General features: G+C 41.0%; 1 protein-coding gene across 1 annotated transcript; it reads left to right on the top strand.

Moving 5' to 3' along the window:
- Positions 1-2,290: 2,290 nt before the first annotated feature.
- Positions 2,291-16,562, top strand: AQP11 (aquaporin 11). Its single transcript, XM_005231144.4, has 3 exons — positions 2,291-3,460; positions 8,861-8,977; positions 15,100-16,562. The coding sequence occupies exons 1-3, from the start codon at positions 2,866-2,868 to the stop codon at positions 15,150-15,152; spliced, it is 765 nt and encodes a 254-aa protein (XP_005231201.1). The 5' UTR covers positions 2,291-2,865; the 3' UTR covers positions 15,153-16,562.
- The last annotated feature ends 1,122 nt before the right edge of the window (positions 16,563-17,684 follow it).

The following is a 17,684-nucleotide window of genomic DNA, read 5'->3' as shown; positions in this document are numbered from 1 at the left end:
CCAAAAGCCATTGTCTGGAATGACGCTACCCTCTGGTGGTCAAAAAAACAGCTGAATGGAAAGTAAAATACTTGGGAGCCGGTTGTACAGATTATGGCTTGTTTGACCCCTTATTCATGTCATTGGCACCAACTATACTTCAAACAAAAAGAAATGCAATCAATTCTAGACTACACTTCAGTAATCCACCTTGAGACCATGGTGTTAATTGACACATTCATGACTGATCGTAAGCACAAGTAACTGCCTGAGGCTCAGAAACAGACTGGCAATAATTTTTATGTTCTCTGGCAACCTGCAAGAATAGGAACAACACGCATAGCTGTGTTTAGCTGTGTAAGTAAAGGAAGTAACACAATACTAAATTCCCAGATTATTCCCAAATAAAACATAAAAGTCTCACCAGGAATTTTCTGCTTTCTATCTCTGTAAATTAAGCTCTTCAGAACTGACATCCACTTTCAGTATGTGCCAGAGAGCTCCTGGACCAACAGACTCCAGTCTCCAGATATCACTTTAACACAAGTATAACAAAAACTAACTACAATACCACTTGTAAGAAAGAAACATGGAAGATAATTTCTCCAAGTGAGTGCTGACCACATCCATAATTGTGTACATTGTCACCAGTGAATTCAAAACAGAGTGCGGAAAGCTGTGGTCAGAGGGGGAAAAAAACCAACCAAGAGGAGCCTGTATAGACATGCATTAAAAGCCAGCTTTCTGATTTTGATCTTTACTTCTAACAGAACATTCCTTAATTTCATCCAAAATCTTAAATATGCAAAGGATATAACTGGTTTTTTTCTTCCATATTACAGTTACAGAACATCATTGCTGAGAAAAGAATTGCTTCAGTTCAGGGTTTTCACGAAGGTGCTTCGGGACTCATGTCTCCTGCCTCTCTTCACTTGCATTTCTTGATATCTGATCTTGCACAAACAATAAAATCCAAATATTAACTGCTCTGACATTTTCTCCTTTCTTCTCTTTACATTATTGCTGTTCAGCGGCTGGGTTTCTTTCCCCTCCTGTTAAAAACATCCTTATTATCCTCTTGGAAGCTGAGCCTTCCAAATACTCCTAACCCCAAACTTCTTCATACCAGATGTCTCAATGGTCCTACTTTTCTGGAAAGGAGGAAGAGCTTGTCGCATCGCTCCATCCTAGAGAAATGATTCTGTGTTCTCTACGTTTGATTTTTATGGTAGGCTGACCTTCAACTAAAAGTAAGGGTTTGCTTTTGTTGCTTGGAAGCAATATATGTATTGCCTCCTTGCAAGAAATGCACTGTACAGTCCTTGATCAGGCAAAAGTCATTCCTGCGAGGTTTGATGAAGCTTCATCTTTGATGCCACCTTGTGGCAAAAATACTGGATCCTAGAAACACTCCGCATTTGTCCCTTCTTGCAGGTGCATTTAACTGCAGCACAGTGGTAACTGCTGCCAGCAGCGCTTCAGTTTTACAGTTCATAAAACCAGGATTTTGGCACTCCTAAAAAATGCAGCACCAGTCAGCGAAGGAGAGGACGAAATGCAGGGAAAAGCACCACAAAACGCATTTATTCTTTCCACAGGGTGAAAACTAAGGCGTTACCTCAAAGGATGCATACACAATCATTTGTGTGCTCAAGAGTCCATGCATTTTATTTGTCTCTCCCCACAAGGAAAACACTCGTGGCAAGAGGTGCAATCTGTTCCGAACACAAAATTGCAAAATAGCACTGCAGGTAGACACTGGAGAAAAGCTCAGCCCCCACCTACTAGGACAGGAAACATTTACACCGATTACCTCACGCAGGGCTCACCCTTCTTAGTTACTAGGTGCAAAAACCTATCCTAAAGGAGGCCATGCCTATTTTTCAGGACCATCCCAAGGCCATTTGTGGCCTGCTATGAAAGCCAATGTTACCACCTTCAGCAGCATGACGCTAACACCTATTTTTAGCATTCCTTACGCTAGAGAAGCCCAAGAATCACCACCTGCCCACTCCTGGCACTCCGTCAAACGCCTTTCCCTCAGCCACTGAGTGGGAGCACGAGACTGAACTAACCCACACCTTGCGTAAACGGGGTTCCCAAGAACAAGGGAAACGGCTCCACAAGCCTCCGGCCAGGCTGAGGCAGCGGCAGCCGCCAGCACCGCCCGGGTTTGCCCCAGCCCGCCTCGCCTCCCCTCACCTCAGCACCGAGGGCCGCAGCGCCTCGCGCCCCCCCCGTTCCCGCCTCCCGCCGGGGAGCCGGGCGCGCATGCGCGGTCCCGCAGCCTCCCGCGCGCTGCCGGCGGCCGCCCAGCGCCTGGCGGGGGAGGGGGGGGAGCAGCGCCGCGCCGCCCGCCCCAGCCCGCCGCGGGGACGGGGCTCTCCCTGTCACTGCCTTCGGCTGCCCGCGGAGGGGCCGCGCCACCGGCCGGACGGGGGATCGCGCTCGCTTGCTGACCCCTGTGGGCGGGAGCGGGGAGCTCTCTCCTCTCAGGCTGGGGGGAGACGGGAGGCGCGCCCGGCCCGCCGCGGCGGGGCTGAGGGAGAGCAGAGCCCCCTTCCCCCCCTCTCCCCGCCCCCTGCCTCTTTTCCACCGCAGGGGGAGGCCGTCCCTCTCCTCAGCCCTTCCCCGGCGGGGCAGGAGGGGAGAGGGATCCCCGCCCTCAGCCCGGCCAGGCCGGGCTCTCCTGCCCTTTGCTCCCCGACAGGCGGAGGGAGCGTCCGAGCTCTCCGCCTGCGAGCAGGTGCCCACAGAAGCTGGCTCCTACCTCGATGGGAAGGAGTGGTCGTTTTCCCTCCCTCTCCCGCTTTCTTTTTCCCCGTAGGTGTTGGGGCTGGACCGGGGTGAACTCCTCCAAGTCCTTCGGCCTCTGAAACTCCCGCCATGGCCGCCGGTGGGGCCGGGACCTCGCTGCTGCTGATGGCCGGCATCACGGTAACGGTGGGGCTGTGCAGGAGGCTAACCCGCCGCCGGCTGCGCGCCCACCCGCGCCTCTGCACTTTCCTTTTGGAGATGTTTAGCACCTTCCAGGTGTGCGCCTGCACTAACGAACTCTGCCTGCTCGGCAATGTGGAGCCGAAGCCGCATGCCGCCCTCACTTTCACCTACGGCTTCACCGTCCTGCACGGCCTGACTCTGACCGGCAGCACATGCAATCCCTGCGGTACCTTGCAGCCGATGTGGGGCGGTGGGACATCGGTCAAGATGGGTGGACTCAAGATTGCCGCTCAGTTCGTGGCTGCAGTGCTTGCCAGAGTGTTTATGAACTTTATCTGGCGCCTGGGGATGGCAGAGCCACATTTTGAGGCACTCTCACAGGGCTGCAGCAACCCCATGCAGACTACAGAGACGCAGGCGTTCTGCATAGAACTGCTCTTTTCTGTCGTTTTCCAGCTGACCATCCTGCGAGTGGAAAGTGTTAATCCCAAATACAAAGTCCATTTGATTGCACTTCTCATCACCATGCTCGTGTATGCAGGTTAGTCTGTTTTCTATTTACCCTCTCTGTTCCTGCAAGAAAGTTGTAACAGGCTTTTTTATTTTCTTAAAAGTGTTGTTACAAAATTATTTTTCTTAGATTACAAAAAATACATCAAGAAAAGTCTTTGGCCCTAGGTATGCAGAGTTCATGTAAAGTTTGCCTGTTCATGTAAAGCTTCCAGGCAGCTGTGGGGTTAAGAATGAAATGAGTTACAAATTTTAAATTATGTCAGATCTACAAATAAATATGGTTAGGAGCATCACAGAACACCGTTAAAATATCTCAGTGAAGGATGGTTTCATAATCTGAGTTTATATAGCGTGAAAAATTTCATACAATGTGCTGTCTGATCTTTAAGTGGCATTGTGAGAAAGCACCACTGTGCATCAGAAAAAAAAATGCTGACTGTGCAAGGGCAGGGTCCAGACCAGTAATATGGAAGTTCTTCATTTAAATAATGCATAATTCATATCAATGCAGTTTATTTAACTGTGTTAAATCAGAAGCAGGAATGGTTATTTTTAGCATGCATGCAGAAATGGTAAAGTAATACCTCATCAAACCAAATTTGAAAAAAGAAAAACACCTAGGTGCTGGTTGTATCATGGCATTTACAAGAGTCTTACGTTTCTGTAATGCCCTGTGTGTCCATGACCTTGCTTCTGCCTGATTGTCACCTCATGCTTCCCAGAGCTGGGATGCTGTCACCTGCGTAGCCTCTCTGGATCAGTGGGAGGGAAGAGGTGAAGGGCGTCAGTCTGAACTTCTGCTGGCTGCTGATGCTCCCTGTTGTCCCCAGTTGAAGTGCCAGAGTGGTTATGTCACTTGAGGACTGCCCTGCCCTGCAGTAGGTTGTACTGGGAAGGAGATTTCTGTAGTTTGGGGTTCAGGGACGTGAGAGAGAGATGGTTACAGAACTCCCTGCTTGTGCTACAGCACCCACCACACAGCAAGTCATCTAGGAAATTATCAAATCCGTTTATGGGAGAGGGAGATCACCCTCTTTATCTGCAAACATCTGGGATGTCATTGATGTTTTGTCCAAAAAGTTTAACTGTATTATGCTTTCTAACATAATAACATATAGTAGAATACAGTACAGTCAAATTTTCAGATGTATTTATTAAAAAATACTTTACTCATTATGTTTAGCTGAAATTAGCTAATTAAGACTCTGTAAGATTTAAAGTCCATGGAGAGTTTTGAGAATTAACTCAGCAATGTGAACTACTTTCTAAAATTATTTTTTGAAGGCAGAGGCAAGGTGTCAGTGCATTTTAGCACATTAAATATATTTCTGAATTGCTCAGTAAAAGTGTAGCCAAAGATTATCCTCCCTCTTCTACAAGCCTGGATTCCTGATTCTTAACATTCTTTTCCTGCTTAGCAAGTAGTCATATAAAATAATACGCGTCACATTCTCTTCACTAGTTCATACAAAGAATTCATGCCCATTGTCGTTGGCCAGGCTGGCCTCATATCTTTTTCTAGCAGGAGAGGGGGTTGTGTACCAAGTCCCCTTCCTTGTCGTAAACTTGGACTTGTTATGACTATCCGGTACAACCGATCTGTGAGTACTTCTGGGAAACATCAGACCTGCTGTGCCCAGGCCTCTTCCACATGCACAGTTTGTCTGTATCATGTGATACCCTGTGCTACCTGGACATTTTTCTTCTCATTTCTTTTAATCCAGAATCGAGTCTACTATAAAAATATATATGCATTCAAGAAAGCAGATTCTGAACCTAAGTAGTATAGGGGAAAATCTAATTCTTTCTTGTTCGTTCTGCTCCAGGCTTCCTAAGGTTTGCACTCTTTGCTGTACATTCATTTTCAAAAGAAAAGGTGGAAAGTGCCACCCTCCTCCTGCAGCAGTCACGAGTCTGGTGCTTACTGTGCACTCCTAAGGTGTGGACTGAAGCCTCATGAAGTAGAAGAAAGGACAAACCCCAAGATTCCTATCACTGAGCTAGTACACAAAGAGTGTGGGAGCAGGCTGCTGCTACTTCTTTCTTTCTGTGATCAAGTCACAGGCTTGCACTTAACAGATCTCTTTTTCAGTGGAAGGCTACGTAGGTACATGTGGGATACCACAGAGGTTCTCAGACCTTTCTTGCCGCCTCTTTCCCTTTGCCTGCATCTGCACACCAACATTCCCCAGGATATCCTCCATTCTCCTGCCGCCTCCATTTTGAGGGCTGCTTGGGACCCCCTTCCCACAGCCTCCTGACACGTGCTGAAACAACAGCGAGTGGTCTGGTAGGTGGCCATGACCTGTGTCTGGTGCATATATACAACCCGCAGCATATCCTGTGGGTCTCATGGCATAGCCCCAGCCACATCTGTTCTACTTCCAGTCTGAGAAACAGCGCTTTGTAGACGCAGTAGGAAGAGCAGCTTCCAAATTAGATGTTACAGATAGTGGTCAAGTTCTTGTCTACATACAGGCTTTGAAGATAGATGCTTAGCTTAGCCGGGCTGGATCACTCTCAGGAAACCTTCCGCACCTCTTCATGGACTGTTCATAAAGAACTTGAGTGCTTCTGTAAGAGGAACGGATCCTTCTTGTTCACCCAGCACCACAAAGCTAGGCAACCAGCACAAATTTAGGCAAAGTACCAGTTTGCCTAAACTAGCATTAACATTCTTCCTTTTTCCGACAAAAATATCAAATACTTTAGAATAATTTACGAATACTGATTTTTAAACTTCAATTGGATAGATACAGTGTTCTAGCAGGGAACTCAGAAAGGCGCATTACATTTACAAAATAAAATTCATGCTAATGATTTCTTTTTACACTCTGATTTTAAAAAACAAATCCAGTCTGACTTCAGGACCCATGTTTATTACAGATACAAATTAATCAGAAACATTAGAAAATACATCTCATACATAGTACATCATATTTCATTCAGTGAATTAGGTTCTATTACAAGTTTGAAAGCTGTATCCTGTAAGAGGAATGACTGCTGTCCGAAAAGGGACTGTAAAGAATATCTCTTACTCCAATTTGGTTTGGGACAATTTTGAAGGATAGCCACGTCCCTATGGCTTACACCCGTCTAAATGTATTGGTACACATACAGGGCTCAAAAACATTGAATTGTACTTACATGGTTGACTAAGCAAAGTTGTTGGAAAAGATAAATGTCGATAGGTCACTGTTGTGTGCACCCCATAAAGAGTACTTAGGTGTGCCATGCAACTTACTTTGACAAATAACATTAGATTATACAGTATTTTTAAAATTACAAGCTTATCCTTTAGTTTTTCTTTGACTTTTTCATAGTTAAAAGTATTTTTTTTACATTTATCCTTACGCAGACCAAATTTTTATAGTAGTACAGACTGTACACAAAAGCTGCAATACTGAATTCGTAGTGTTCCTTATACTAAACAGAAGGAAAAAACCATTATGTCTTTGCATATTAAGAGAACAATTCAGAAGTTAAGGGTGCAGACCATACACATGTTGGTAAAGAATATTTTAAGAATATATTTGGATGTTTCCTCTGGGAAAACATTTAACTGGGGGTGGGGGGAAATACATCTTTTGAGGGCTTTTTCATTTACAGGAAGTATTACAATGAAGTCAGAATTGTATGAAATTGATTAATTTTTCTGAGCCTAGCATATCAAGGTAAAAATGACATATGTATTTTTAATTGTGGGTTTCTTCCTAATTTTGGTTTTGCCTTTAGTAATTTCAAAAGTTAAAATTACTTTCTCACACATTATGTGGAGCACACATCACTTCACATTTTTAATTTTTATGTGTACAACAGCAAAGATGTTACACTTATTTTGCCATAAAACCATTTATCTTTTCTAGTACACAGACTGAGATGTTTTAACAATATTTTCAAATAAGATTATTCTAGTGGCCCTGGCCTGTCGTTGATATTCCAGTAGTTGTTAGTAATGAATATTGAAGAAATACGGCAGTTAAAACTGTCTAATGTTTAATGTTCAGAAAGAGCAACTGCATCCTTAAGAGTGAAATTGTACTCTTAAATGTGTCTATGTAGGTATAAAAGCAGAAGCAGTGACTTCATAAACAGATTAAAGCAAAGTAAATTATTGTAGATGGCCTTCCTGGCAACCGTGGAGCTGTTAATGTGTCAGTGTCCAGAATAACAAACTGCACAGTAAATCTGAGTCACTCTTGAGAACAAGTGTGAAACCAGAGTAAACTGAGTAGCTCCACAGACATTAAAACCTTCCCAAACTGTAATAACAGTAAAAGAAATAATAAGGAGAATACAAAAAGAGAAATACAGAAGAAGAGAATGGCAAAGACCTTACTAAAACTTACAGTAAATGACTGCATGCTCCTAACAAATGAGGGTCTGCAGCAGCATGGTATTTGTACAAAGGGTAAGTTCAAAGCTCATACTAGTTTATTTGGGAAAAATCAACAATAAGCTTTAAGAAACTAGATACAACTATGTAATATTTTATGGGAATAGATTAATAGCTAAAACGGATATGGGGTGGTTAGTAACTAATAGCACAGAAATACAGGTAATTTTGCTATGAGTAATGCTTTTTCTGCAGGATTGCAATGGGAAGAACAACAAACATCAGAATTAAAAACACCTCCAGGTTCACCTGTAGTGTAATTACAGTTTAGTCCCCACAGTGTAATGTGATTGGATCTAGTGATTTAGGGAATGTTTAGGCAACTTTGTTTACATCTGAAGTCAGAGGTGAGGAAAGATGCTTGGCTTCTTTAAGCTTCCCTTTTCAAGAGAGTCAAGTCGTGTTTGCTTTTATTTTTCTACAGACAACATACAGAATGATTGTGAAGTCTTTCCCCACAGTTATTACCATATGATAAATCTCTATGTTCTATAAATAGATATAATAGTATTAATGTTCTAATAAGAAAGTATAGAAGTTAGCTTAGCAAGAACAATGCTTCACAGGTTTTTCCATTATCTCGCATACGTGTTTGTTACATGTGACATGGGGATGTAATGAAAGCTCAGTATGTGTTTACTAACTTGTGTGTCATTTCTGTCTCTTCTCAAAGCCCGATACAGACTATTCATAAAACAGCTTATAGTTTTATCAATGGAAACATTCAACACTAGCCAAAACCATCTCTTCAAAGAATACTTGCTAGAAAGAGATAAAGGAAGTTACAGCCTCCTTCAGATACCTTACACTTTAGATATTTTATTAAAGCATTTTAGAAAACTGTCAAACTGTTAATCATATCATTGGGTAAATAACTTCAGAAGAGTTTACCTGTTCAAATGGTTTCTGCTAATTTATTTTATTGCAGGGTATGTGTTGCTTGTACTATCGTGTATGTGCATTTCAATATTAATTTAAAATAAATAATAAGAAATATGTTTTAATTTCATATTTTTTTACATTTTTTTGCAGGTGGAAATCTCACAGGAGCAATATTTAACCCAGCACTGGCTTTTTCATTACATGCGCATTGTTTCTACGACAAATTTTTGAGTTACTCACTAGTATATTGGATAGCACCATCCTTAGGTAAGTTAACATTTTCTCAAATACATAAAAGTATTACTTAGTACATGGTTCAAAAATCAGGAAATAGGTATTCTTTATTAGATAGCCTGCCCATTTTCTACTTTAAATAAAATCCAGAAAATAGTCAATTATAACGTGTGTAGAAGTAATTCAGAATCATGGTTTCATTTTGCAAACATAGGCTGTGTATTTTTAAATTTGTTTAATGCTCTATGTAGAGCACCTGTAACACTTTGTGAATTAAGCATCTAATCCTGAGTTTTAAACACCAGTTTTATTCACAAAATGGTATCTACTGGTTTGATCAAGTAGCTTTTTAGAAACAACCATATTCAGTTATATAATTGTTTAGTTTAGATGTCACATTCAAAGTCTACGTGCGTTTGGGATACACTCTGAGCAAGAAAATGTGCTTACCAAAAAACCGCAACAACACAGTTCTAAATGGAAAAAGGTTAGTGTTTAGGTTAGGGTTAACTAGTTGGTTATAAACCAGCAGCTGTTTACTCTGGAGCATGATCCTTTTGAAGCTGCTTATTTTTGGGGGCTTTATGCCTTGGTATTAAAATCCAGCCTGTTTGAGGTATGCTGCAAAATCTCTCACTGACCAAAGGCCCACTTGTAGATCCTCGCAGAACATTAAAAAGGAGGAGAGGCTACCTGAAAGTAAATATTAGCCTGATTAACCTCAGAAAGAGAAACTACTTGTTAGCTTGCACTTTCTGTCTGGCTTTGTGACAGTATACAAGAACATGGGGATGAATAATTAAAAAAAACAACCCACAGGTATTAGAACAAGTGCTTAAAATAGGCTTTCTCAATCAGTACTTTTAAAATATCAAAAACTTTATCTCCATAGTGTCTAAACTAGGCAGTTTCCATTTATATTTCCCCCCCGTCACTGTTTGTACAATCTGTTCTTAGTTTAAGAATAAGGAATATTAATAACTGGATTTTTTTTCTAACTCAGATTATGGTTTTGATTTGGAAGCTATTTATTTTAACCTCTACTTGTGTGCAGTTGAAAATGCTCCATGTAATACTTCATGCCGTTGATAGTTTACAGTTGGTCCCTACCAATCTCGAGCTTTCTGCTTAGAGGGTATATAAAGAAGCAGTCTGCTAATCCCAGATTCTCTCGTGACTGTTAATCCTGTTAGAAGGTACAACAGTGATGAAGGTACAACAGTATGTAAAACATACACAGGAAACATCTCAAAGAGCTCCAGTTATAACAAATAACTTTTTCTTGTTTGAGTTCATGTTGGGTGCATGTTCTATTTGCATTGACTCTCAGTCAGTCAAAAATGGAGACAAAGTTTTTAGTTTAACTAAAATTCAGATTAATGCAATTTTGTTACATTAGATATCCAAACAGGATGGCTGAACAATAGAATAAGCTTGATAAAAGCCTATGCACTGTTCCAGTCAGTAGCTCAAGAAATGTCTTGGGCAAAGCTGATGAGCATCAGCTGGGTCCTAACAGAATACATGGTATTTCTCAGAATTCAGGTTTAGCTTTCTGGTATATTAACTGATTTCAACTTGACAACCGTTTTGAGATTTTCCAAGTTCTAAGTTAAGTACTTGGGATTTAATATTTTGGCAAGTGATCTAAAGAAACAGGAGGCATTCTGAAACGCCATGTTCTACTTAGCAAGACGCATCCTTCACAACTGCTTTGCAGAAAGCCTTCGGGTGATTTTGGCTAAGAAAATCAGCAGATGTTAACTCAAATGGAACCATGAGTTGAGGAATTTAGAATGTGATGAAGGAGTAATGTTACATTTCTATGAAAATTCATAATCAGCAGTTTATCCTTCATTAACATGTAGAAAATACATACAGAATGTATTGAATGCTGCTTCTTAATTTATGAGGGAAAGGAACTCCAGACCAAGTAGTTGTACAGGTACGAATACTCGGGACATTTCACTTCTTATGCAGTGTCACTACTGTAACAAAACACTTTATTACAGACCTCAGATCCCCCGAGGGGCCAAGCAGTCCACTGGTGGTATAAATATCTCATTACAAAACAAGGGCATTTCATGGATACATATAGCCCTTGTCTTATAAACCAAGAGTTGTAAACAAATATAATGTGGCCGGGGATGCAATTATAGAGGAGATAATTATATTTGAAAACTCAATTGATGAATACAGGAGTGTAGATCTACAAATCTAACATGAAATTTTTCTTTTTTATTTATTTTAACATGAAAAATTTCTTTTTGAGAATAAGAAAATAATTGGAATAGAATTTTTTCCTCCAAAATTGAACCAAATGATGAAGAAAACACTATTTTAAATTTAGTTGTAAAACTTACTTTCAGAATCCATGTGTCAGCACAAATACTGTTTCAGACTTCCTAGAAACTGGCAGTGGTAGTGATATGCTAATCTGATGTCTCACTTTTCCCAGCATTAGCATCTCAGATTGTTAAATTACTTTGTTCTTATTTTGGGGAATTATTTTAGGAGTCTATGAGGGTTTTTTGTGATTTGCTATAATAACTACCATATGCAGAACTGTGGACTAGCATACCATGAAACTTCAAATTGCCTGTGCAAAGTGCAATATGATCTCATTTATGGCCACAGCAAATACCCATGAGGACAAGGAGACTTAGACCGTTCAGTACACAATGGATACCCTGATAGCTGTTGTTTTATGTCAACATTGAAACAATTTTCTTAGAAAGGGCACTTAAGAACAAGAGGAAAATTGATTATCACCTTCACAAGAGGAGGAAGTGAAAGTTTTCTTTCAGGATAAACAAATCTACTGGTGGCTTATGGTCTTCCATGGATATAATCTTGGAACTGCAGTTAAGGATTTATTTTTCCAAATGGCTTCACTGACATTTTGGTGAAGGTGATTCTCCAGTATCATTAAACCAGCTAACTTCTGTAGTAAATGTAGGTGTCAGCAAATGTCTAAAACTTTTAGCATAGGCAGGCCTAAATCCTGCACTGTGAACACAGAAGCAGTAAATACTGGTGGAACGAAGATTGCTTCTGTTTTACTGCCAAAGGAATTTGGGTTAGTTGTCCAAGCATGATTATACTATTAGTAATGATGGGGACCAAGCTAATGCTTCTCTTTGAGTGCTAAGGAGATGGCAGCTATGAGTGGAAGAGCTAGTGACAAGACAGTGGACATGAGGGTGATAACATGAGAAGCTCTTTTCTGGACAAGTACCAGCTTAGCGCATCTGGCTAGGTTTCTAACATATAAAGTCTCCTACCCCCTGACCCTGGTTCTCCTAGGGGTTTTCAACTATGCAGACATCATCTGGCAAGAGCAAAACTCTTACAGCGAGTGAACGGCATCCAAGAAGTTCCTAGAAAACTGTCACTAATCAAGTCTAATTCAAATACTGGACAGCCAGTGGGTGGTAATCCTGTACTTGACCTGCTTACAAGCATGGAAATATGGGCAGTGAATGTGGGCACTTGGGTTGTAGCTCTTACAAGAGTTCAGGGTCCAGAGGAAGACTAGGAAGGCAAATAGCAGAGCTGTTCAGACTTTGGACTTTTGCTTATTTAGGAAACTGCTAGGTCAGTAGTAATTCCCTCAGAAGCTGGCAAAAATGGGAGAAGTATCCCATGGAAAAGTGATTTTTCAATAAAGCTTATTGAGAGCTCAGTAATGTTTTGATGTGCAGGAACAAGCTGTCATGTAGTTAGACTGGGAATTTTGACACAAAGCCTTTCCCTGCTGACTAGACAAGAAGCTTCCCTATGAACAAAGGCGAGCACTTAAGAAGGCAAAAGAGGGACAGGCAGCAAGGGAGGAGTGTAAAAGCTTTGCACAGACATGTAGGAACAGAATCAGGAAGGTCAAAGCTAAGCTGGAACTGAGACTCAACTGGAACTAAGACTAGGGACATACGAAGTTACAAATACGCTAATCACAAAAAAAAAAAAAAAAAAAAGTCCACAGAAAATGCAGGTCTATGGGCAGATGGGAGAGACAACCTAGTGATGGATGACATGGAAAGGGTTGGGATACTCCATGTCTTTTTTTCCCCTCAGTCTTCCCAAGAAAAATTTGCTCCCAAACCTCTGGAAGGTTTCAGAAGGAAGGCAATAAATAGCAAGGGAGCCACAGGGTAGGACCAATATAGAGAAGCTCAATGAATGCCAATCCATTGGTTCTACAGGGAGTCATCTAAAAATGCAGGTAGAGTTGGCTGATGCAGTCATTGTCCATCATTTATGAGAAGTTGCAGCAGCTGGAGGAGATCCTGACAACTGGAAATGTGCTAATACTCCGCCTGCTCTTAAGGAGGAGGAAGAGAAGCCAGGTAAATGGTTTGTTGCACCTCAGTCACTGGGAAGATGGTGAAGTATCTAGCCTCGGAATCCATTTCCAACAATGTAAAAACAACGGTAATCAGTCAGCACAGATTTAGCCACGGCAAGCCACACTTGGCCAGCTTGATTGTCTTCCACAATAAAACAAACGTCTGTGGAATGAGTGGGGAGCAGCATACATAGTATACCTTCACTTTAGTAAGGCTTTTGACACCATCTCCCACAGCATTCTTGGTTCAAAGTCAAAGAACTAGGGGTCACGCAAAAAGATTGTTAGATGGAATAAAAATTGGCCAAACCACTGACCTCAGAAGGTAGTAATTGACGGGTTGGCATCTGGCTGATGGCCAATAACATGCAGAGTGTGCTGGTGTCAGTACTGGAGTTGATATTCCTCAGCATGTTTAACAGTGTCCTGGATGTAAGTTTGTTCACAATAGTTTGTTCTCTCTGCAAGTAAAACAAGCCACACAACTCAGCACATTGGTGTCAGCACATCATGGGACATTAGTGTCTCCCTCTACTCAGTGCTTGTGAGGTGGCATCCGGAACATGTCTGGTCTGGAGTCCCCCAGTTCAAAAGCAATGTGGAGAAAACAGAGGATCCAGTCAGCGGAGGACTACTAAGATGGTGAAGGGCCTGGAGTACCTGATCTGTGAGGGGAGGTTGACAGAACCGATCCTCTACGCTGATGTGAAATGAGGTGAAAGGGGTGTTTTAAGAGCATTCAAGCATTACTTGAGGAGTAGTTACAAGGATGACAGAGTAACTGTTTTCATTGGCAGACAACGTAACAGCAAGGCCGCACGCTGTGGCCAGGGATGTTCATAGGTGCAACCCCAGGGAAACCTTCAGAGAAGGGTTGCAGCAACATTGAAACAAGTTACTGGAGAAGTGCTACAGTCAGTCTGCGGAGGTTTTGGACTGCCCTAGACAAAGCCACGCATGGTGACCTATGGAGGGTGGGCAATAGTCCTGCACTGCATGGGAGACTAGAGAGAATCCCTTCCAATAAGCATTTCTGTGATCTAGGAAGCTTCATAAAATACAAGCTATGCGTGAGGAATGCTGTCAACCAGAACACTCTTCATTTCTGAAACAGAATATACTGATTTTTTCCAGGAAAGGGGGGGGGGGGGGAGGTCTTAAACTGTATTTAGGTGCCCTTCTTTAGACTCAATGATTCTGATGGGCCCATTCCAACTTGAGATATTCTTATGGTTCTCATGAAGAACATAGTCTCTAACTTCACCATTTTTCAGCTTTGGAATAAACCCTGAACTAGAATTATCCAAAAAACGCCAAAACACAAAACCCACTATCCTATACCTACTTGCAATGGCTAAAATAGATGTGGCTATCAAAACAGACTGCTAGGCTGTTGGCTGAGGAATGGAGGTTTAGCTGCTGGTTCAGTTATTTACATGTCATTTACAAAGACAGGCCTGACACAGCCACAGGAAGGTGCACGCGTTGGATTCACCTGATCAAACTGCTCCACTGTTGGCTTGGCTTGTACAGATCAGAATTAAAACATTAAATATACAAAGAAAAGCATTAACTCCTAAGTATCACTTGCATGGTCTGTTGAAGCTTTCTTTGGGAAAAAAAACATTGTTTGCAAGAAGTAGATTGTCTCTAGACCCTCTTGATAGAAAATTCTCATTTTTCTGCAATCCCTGCTGTATTGCATTGTCTAAAAACACTCGAATACTTGAACATAATGTTTATTTTCTGTACCAGTACCATGTCCTTCTCACAAACAAATAAAGGTCCTTTCTGGAATTTCTCTTTTCAGGTACAATACTTGTGGCTTTTATATGGGATGAAATCCTTCCTCGGATATCCTGAGATATCGAATTCTGAAATCTATCAGGACTACATTAGAAAATACTTTCAACACCTGCAGACATGAAGCTTTCAGAAAACTGTTGAAGTGGACTTTCATGCCATCTTTCAGTTGTATTTTCAGATTTCATGTTTGAAATATTTGACTTACAACTTTGTATTCAAATACTTATTTTGTATTAGCACATTGGGATTTTGAAAATATCTGCCAACAGTTTCAGTTAAGCCATATGAATGTGAAGGACTTAAAACACCAAAACTTTGTCACTTTAGCCATAAGTGCCACTTGCTGACCTTTATTACAACAGCATGCAAAATTAATTTTAGAGAAATACCCAGTCCTTTCAAAGTTTGATTTTATTGGTTTTTTTCCCCCAGAGAAGGCACCTGCAAAAAAGGAGCTGAAGATTTCATTCTTACATTGACCTCATCATATTCCTACTTGCAATATACATGCCTCTAAAAGGAAGAGAGGCTACAGTACTCCTAGAAAAGCCTCCACAGCTCTATTCTAGATGTAGCCTACACCAAAGTTAAAGTCTGTAGGAGCAGCGTTGTTTTAACAATACCCAAGTCCAAGTAAGTAACACCTCACTTCCTTTCGGGAAGGCTTTGCCCCATCCTGTCCCACTAGTCCATTGAATGTTTATCCTGGTTGGAAGGAGCAGTAGTAAAGTACCATAAAATTCTGCAGACACACACAAAAAGGCATTTTAGGAAAAAAAGCAAACCACCAACTGCTTTATCTGAGATAACTGCTGCCTCTTCATATAGTAAAACAGACACAGTAAATAAGGAAGAATCATGTGAAACTTTGTTTGTCCTTGATTTTATGTAACTCTTATCAGATATTTTTCTTGAAATAAATGAATATGCAATATAGGAGAATAAATGAAAAAGCTAAAACTACAGGAAAACTACATACACAAACATGCCCTTTATAGCCTCAGCTGAGAACACCACCAATAGGTACTACCCTCTGAAGTTCTGTTTCTAGTATGAGGTTTATTCTTCTGGATGCATCCTGATTTTTATATATGCCAAAATATATTTTTCAAATTTAAGACTAAATTCAGTTTTTCACTTTTTGGCTATGGGTTTAAAAGGAGAGATGGTTAACAAGTTCTACAATTTCTAACAATCTCAGTAGCTGGCCCCTTGACTCATTACCCAAGTCACTGTGCAGACCATTTTTTAAGAGAAAGGGAGGGAATCAGACCAGGGCGGGGGGGGGGCTACAGTAAAATCATGAACCAAGTCTAAAACAGCTACTGTTGTCAGCTATCTTTTTTTGCAGAAGTTTGGAAAGTAAATATTTACAGGTAACTTCCTGTTCCAATAAAAACTTTTAATTTTGCAAGGTACCTTACATTCCAAAATGAAATAAACTGTTTGAATGTGCTTTTCATACAAGAGTGTCTTATCCAGGACCCTGTATTTGGTCATTAAAATTAAAAAAAAAAAAAAAAAAAAGGAGCTTGCTAATACACTCATGAGAACTAGAACTGCTAGGTTATCGTTCGGCAGCTCTTTGATAGCAGTGTGAGTAGGCCTACTAAAGAATCGTATCTTTGGTAAAATTCTTCACAGCAAGGACTACGCACCACCACACTGTGAGCCTGGTAAGTCACAAACCTTTAGCTGGTTTTACATTCACCTGCTTAGTTATAAGTCTGCCACAGAGGGCTGCTAGAATAGAAACCTGATGCAAGAGACCTCTGAAAAATACATATTTTTATACCATGTACTCCTTCTAAAACATGCTTTGGGAGGCTTCTACCTGCCACTTTCCTGCTTTCCTGCTTTTTATCCCTTTTACCTATTTTTGAAGTGATCCATACCTTTCTTTTTTCCCCCTCCCTGGGACTTCGCCTCTACTAGCGTACTCAAGTCCAGATTTTAGCCTCATTTCTTAAGGAATTGAGCCTTACATAATGAACTGATTTGCATGTCTCCTTTGAGCCCATGAGGCCCACAGGGTAAAAGTCTCACAAATAAACCTCAAAGGGAATAAAAACAGGCGGCCAGGGAAAACAGAAAGCAGAGATATAAACCTACAGGCAGCCAAGGTTTGTCAGATTAGAGGCCCTACTTGAACATCATTTCCAACAGCCTGCAAAAGCAAAGTCCGTAAAGCAAAGAGGTCAGATCTGACTTCTGTGTGTCTACATAGTTTATTTTAGCCTGACATATAGGTTAAAAAAGACTGGTACAAATCTGGGTGATCAACAAGTAGATGCTGTTCATAGCCACTGGAAGTAGAATGTAAAAGTAAAATCACTAATAAATAAACAAGCCTTAAATTGACTAAATTAAGGCAAAACAAAAGCAGAAAAACCAAAAAGTAGCAGAAAGAACGAAAAACAAAATTAACTCAGGAACTGAAGAACTTAACTATTTTGAGTAGTACAGACAAAAATTAGTATTTTACATTCAAAGTAATGAATATTTATGAAGTCTAACTGTTCCCCAGAACACTTACACATAGCTTGAATACAGAGTTTTATTAAAACTTGTCGATCCAAACAAAACACT

This window comes from Falco peregrinus, chromosome 4, assembly GCF_023634155.1.
Source record: "Falco peregrinus isolate bFalPer1 chromosome 4, bFalPer1.pri, whole genome shotgun sequence".
NCBI lineage: Eukaryota > Metazoa > Chordata > Aves > Falconiformes > Falconidae > Falco > Falco peregrinus.
The sequence above is the reverse complement of the archived record's forward strand: the minus strand, read 5'-3'. Positions and strand labels throughout refer to the sequence as shown.